This window comes from Entamoeba dispar, genomic scaffold, assembly GCF_000209125.1.
Source record: "Entamoeba dispar SAW760 scf_1105229462251 genomic scaffold, whole genome shotgun sequence".
NCBI lineage: Eukaryota > Evosea > Mastigamoebida > Endamoebidae > Entamoeba > Entamoeba dispar.
The window spans coordinates 8,270-12,651 of NW_001855099.1; the positions used below are offsets into that span (position 1 = coordinate 8,270).

Sequence of the window (4,382 nt, forward strand, 5' to 3'; positions counted from 1 at the left end):
AATGTCATTTCCATAGATGCTCTAACAGCATTTAACTTAAATTGATCATACATTCCCATATAATTATGAAAATATTGTGTAGAAGTCATCAATGCAGTAACATTCCTTAACATTGTACCTTCGTTTGCACCAACTGGAACATTAATAGAAACATCTTCTTGCATACTAATAACAACATTAGTACTATCTCGTTGTTGCATAGCACTGGCAAAATTACCAAATGCTTGTCGTTTCAAAGTTGCACGTTTTTTATATCCTCTTCTTGGATAATTACGTCTACCAGCACGTCGTTGCATCAAATGAATGAAAACAAGATTCAATTAAGAGTTCTAATTAAATAATGATATAGTCTTAGATATTAACGAAGTAGCATTACTAAAAAAATCAACAACTTCATCACCAGCAACTTTCCTCAAACCACCAATTAAAACAGATTCCAATGCATCTCGACCAGCACTCAAATATGTATTATTATCAATAAACTGCATACCCTCAGAAATACCAGTATAAGCATAACCTACCAACACTTTAGCCGTATTATAACCAGGTATAGCATCAGAAAGAGCACTTTCAACTAAAGGACCAATTACACTTTTAACTCCTCTTTTAGCTAAGTTACACACATAAGAAGTAATACCCGTTCCTTCAGCAAGAGAACCAAGAGTCATGAAAGTGTCAACAGGCAAATTTTCATAACCATAACGTTTTAGAGCATCACTCCAAGATTCTCCATCACCACGTTCAATAACAAACCCACTAACACCGTCTTGAACAAATTGACCTAATCCATTTAACGAAATTACACTATCATGAGAAACAGTTTGACCTGTCTGAGTATCCTTCCAAGATGATTGGCAACGAACAAAATTATATGCTTCAACAATTTCAAGTGGAGATGAACGTAATTGTTTAAATCTAACAGTAATATAACCCATAATTTTCATAATGTACGAACCATCACTATCAACACTGGTATGATTAGCAAGTTCTTGTTTATATGCAGCTTCAACATCTGCAGCATCTGACCCCTGAAATCCTCCAACTACAATACCACGACCAACACGAACTTTTATTTTCACATTATCACGAATAACATCCTGTAAATCAACATTGGCATTATCCAAAATAATTTCTTCTTCTTCTTGTGGTATTCCCGCATTACCAGTCCAAGAAATACCACCATCATCAATAAAAGAAAGAGCATCAGTAATATCACCTTCACCAGTAGGAAGAGTGGCTTTAGCACCATACATAATAAAAGGATAAAAACGTCCATTTTGATTTTCTGGAATAAATTTATATAACTTTCCTGCCATCATAGTGGGGGTTGTCATCATTTTTTCACTCGAAGATACTCCAGCAACATCAAGTGATAAATGTAAACTAGCACCGGGTAATTTACTTTGATATATAAAAGAAGAATAAGAAGAAAGAACATCAAAACTGGGCTCAACATATAAAACTCCTGTAGGACTTGGAGTAAAAAATCCGGGAGGAACAGTACGACGACTAGCTAGTCCATAAACAGTTGGAAAACTAAGAACTTGTGTGGCAATTATTGGATAACCAGCACCATGTTCCGGTTTTCCGATATAAAAATTCCCATTATAATATTCAATAAATTCGCCAGCCTGACCTTCTTCAAAATACACATGATTCGCATCAACTAATAAATCAGCAGCATCAATATCTGTCCAAGTTGAACCATTATCAGTACTCACCTGAAGTGAAATACTCTTTATAAAACACACTTTAAAATTCATTAATGTGGATACTCCTTTACTAACATCGCCACAAATATGAACATCCATAATTTTAAATTGATCAAAACAATCACACATTTCTATAAATTGTCTGGAACCAGAAAGCATAGATAAAACTGAAATAGTATGAACATCACTATAATCTCTTCCACTAAGATGTTTCATAGCACCCTTCCATTCAGTTGATACAGGAATAGTAACAGTAAGTTCTTGTCTCTGATTACGTTTTGAAATATCAACAGTGGCTTTAGTTGGACTATATTTCTTATGCTTAAAGGTTGAATTAGATGAAAACGACATAAACTGATATTATAAGATCCAAGAGAAACTGGAAATATCAATGAATACGGAAGTAAGTATTAAAGACCTAATAAACATTTGTAATATCCTACAAATGAATCAATACGACATTGTTTTAGAAAAGGAAACAATAACTCTAAAAGATATACCAAGTTTACTTGTAATAAACAAAATAAAACTAACAGGAATTAATCCAGATAATAATGAAACCCAAACACAAATAAATGAACAACCAACCAATCATATAATCATAACTTCTGAAAATGGTAATACTCAAACATGGCAATCTCTAAACATTCCAACTTCAACTGTAACATTTCTAACAATGAGAGATGATGATAATCATGAAATAATGATTACAGAAGGAACTGGAATCCTCTACGCAGTAATGACCTTTGACTTGAAAGATCACACAATACATTTTGGTGCATACAAAAATCAATGGTTCAATATCACCCCTCAAAAAAACATAATAATATTTCCTTATAGATTAAATTATAATGATTCAACCAAACGTCTATCATTAACATTAGAAGGCAGTGGAAGAGAACAAAATCCAAATCAACAATTCATTGAAATAGACTTAGAAATTAACGGTGGAGTCTCAACAATTTCTCCAGGTCTTTTTGATGAAATTTGGATCAAATACTTCAACAAAGAAAATTAAATATCTAATTGACTAATTATTCGACTCATCTCATTAAACATTTAAACAATGGAAACAGAGATAAACCTAACAAACCTTATAAAAACATGTAACAAATTAAATCAAGATTCATTCGACTTAATTTCCGAAAAACAAACGATTTCTCTAACAAATATACCAGATTTAGAAACAAACCAAACAATAAATTCTATAACTTTATCTTCTTACATAACCCAAAATGGAAATTATACAATTAAAACACCACCTAATTATGATGGAATAAAAGAAGTGAACCTCAAAATAGATGTACCTCCTAAAACAGAAGATATGTTAGTAAAATTAATAAACCAAAATGGTCAACAATCCTTCTTTCCTGAACCAAATCACACTTTTAATCAAGTATCAATAACAACAGATGTTAGACCACCTCTTCAAACACTAACACATACATTCACAAACAATGGAAATTACATCCTCAAACCAGATGAAAATCATTACGGACTAAATGAGGTCAATACAACAATAAACGTACAACCTGCCCTACAATCAAAAAACATATCAATCCAAGAAAACACTACAACAACTTACACACCAGATTCAAACTATTATGGGTTTTCAAAGATTACAATAACCACAAATATACCAGAAGAAACACACGTATTCAACAAACTATATTATTCAAACGGAAGTACAATCTCTCCAATCAACTATCCCACTCTCATAATAGACCTTCCTACCAACACAGAAGAATCCAGTTGGTCGGAACTCAACATTCCCTACTCGGAAAAGACAACACTTGTAAGATCGAAATACACAACCAGACCATTTTACATAAAACCGCCAAATTCCATGGGTTACTTAACATTAAAATTCTCAAAAAGTGGGAAAATAATACCACAATACTTATACGACGACCAACTCTCCTTAGCAGCACAAGAAAAAGCATTAATAATTCCACTCCAAGCCATTTCAACAGCTAACCTGAACACCTTACTTTTATTAATGTTAAACGATGATGATGACATAACACAACAAAAAAATTCAATGACTATAACCATTGCAAAAAACGCGTACAGCAATGCTCATTTACCACCATCACTTTTCTCAAATCGATGGAAAGCATTAAATAATTGAATTCATTCGTGAAAATTTAACGTTGTCAGTTGTCAGGAAAATAAGAGTGAAATAACAACCGAAGGGAAGTGCATGTAACGATTTCCTGACGGCTGATAACATTAAATCAAGCAAAGGAATTTTATGTTATTCATCCCATAACAGTCAGTGGGTGTGCCAATATTATGTCTATTATGACTTTTTGAGGTCCAAAATATATATATATATTATATATGACTATATATTTTTATTATATTTTATTATATATTTTACTATTATTTACTATAATTTTGGTCAGTTTAGTCAGCTGACTTTTCTATTTGAGATTTTTAGATTTTCATCTGACTTTTTTAAGATTTTATTGTTATTCAACCCATAATTTTTTGAGTTTTATCCACGTATTGATTACGTCATTTGAGTTTTATTTAACCTCATTGATGTGTTACCACGTCATTATTTCTATTTTTACAAACTTCATCTGATGTGTTACCACGTCATCACACTCCTTTTGTGATCATTGCTGTGTTCTATTTTTAGAACACTGTCATAGTTTACAAATT

The 4,382-nt window shown here is 32.1% G+C and overlaps 4 protein-coding genes across 4 annotated transcripts in view, besides 1 other annotated feature; 2 read left to right on the top strand and 2 right to left on the bottom strand.

The window, feature by feature from the left end:
- EDI_010110 (uncharacterized protein) overlaps positions 1-296 on the bottom strand; it is a gene marked incomplete at both ends in the record, with an annotated part of 963 nt that extends 667 nt beyond the window's left edge. The window contains one exon of the mRNA XM_001733428.1: positions 1-296. This exon is cut by the window's left edge and continues 667 nt beyond it. Within this exon, the coding sequence (XP_001733480.1) occupies positions 1-296 (296 nt within the window).
- A 33-nt stretch (positions 297-329) lies between these two features.
- On the bottom strand, positions 330-2,063 carry EDI_010220 (uncharacterized protein; the record flags this gene model as incomplete). Its single annotated transcript, XM_001739598.1, has 1 exon — positions 330-2,063. One exon carries the CDS (start codon positions 2,061-2,063, stop codon positions 330-332), a length of 1,734 nt encoding a protein of 577 aa, XP_001739650.1.
- Positions 2,064-2,157: 94 nt separating this feature from the next.
- EDI_010230 (uncharacterized protein) lies at positions 2,158-2,730 on the top strand (the record flags this gene model as incomplete). The annotated part of the gene is made up of 1 exon (XM_001739599.1): positions 2,158-2,730. One exon carries the CDS (start codon positions 2,158-2,160, stop codon positions 2,728-2,730), a length of 573 nt encoding a protein of 190 aa, XP_001739651.1.
- A 306-nt stretch (positions 2,731-3,036) lies between these two features.
- Positions 3,037-3,843, top strand: EDI_010240 (uncharacterized protein; the record flags this gene model as incomplete). Its single annotated transcript, XM_001739600.1, has 1 exon — positions 3,037-3,843. One exon carries the CDS (start codon positions 3,037-3,039, stop codon positions 3,841-3,843), a length of 807 nt encoding a protein of 268 aa, XP_001739652.1.
- A 193-nt stretch (positions 3,844-4,036) lies between these two features.
- Positions 4,037-4,090: a microsatellite.
- Between the last annotated feature and the right edge of the window lie 292 nt (positions 4,091-4,382).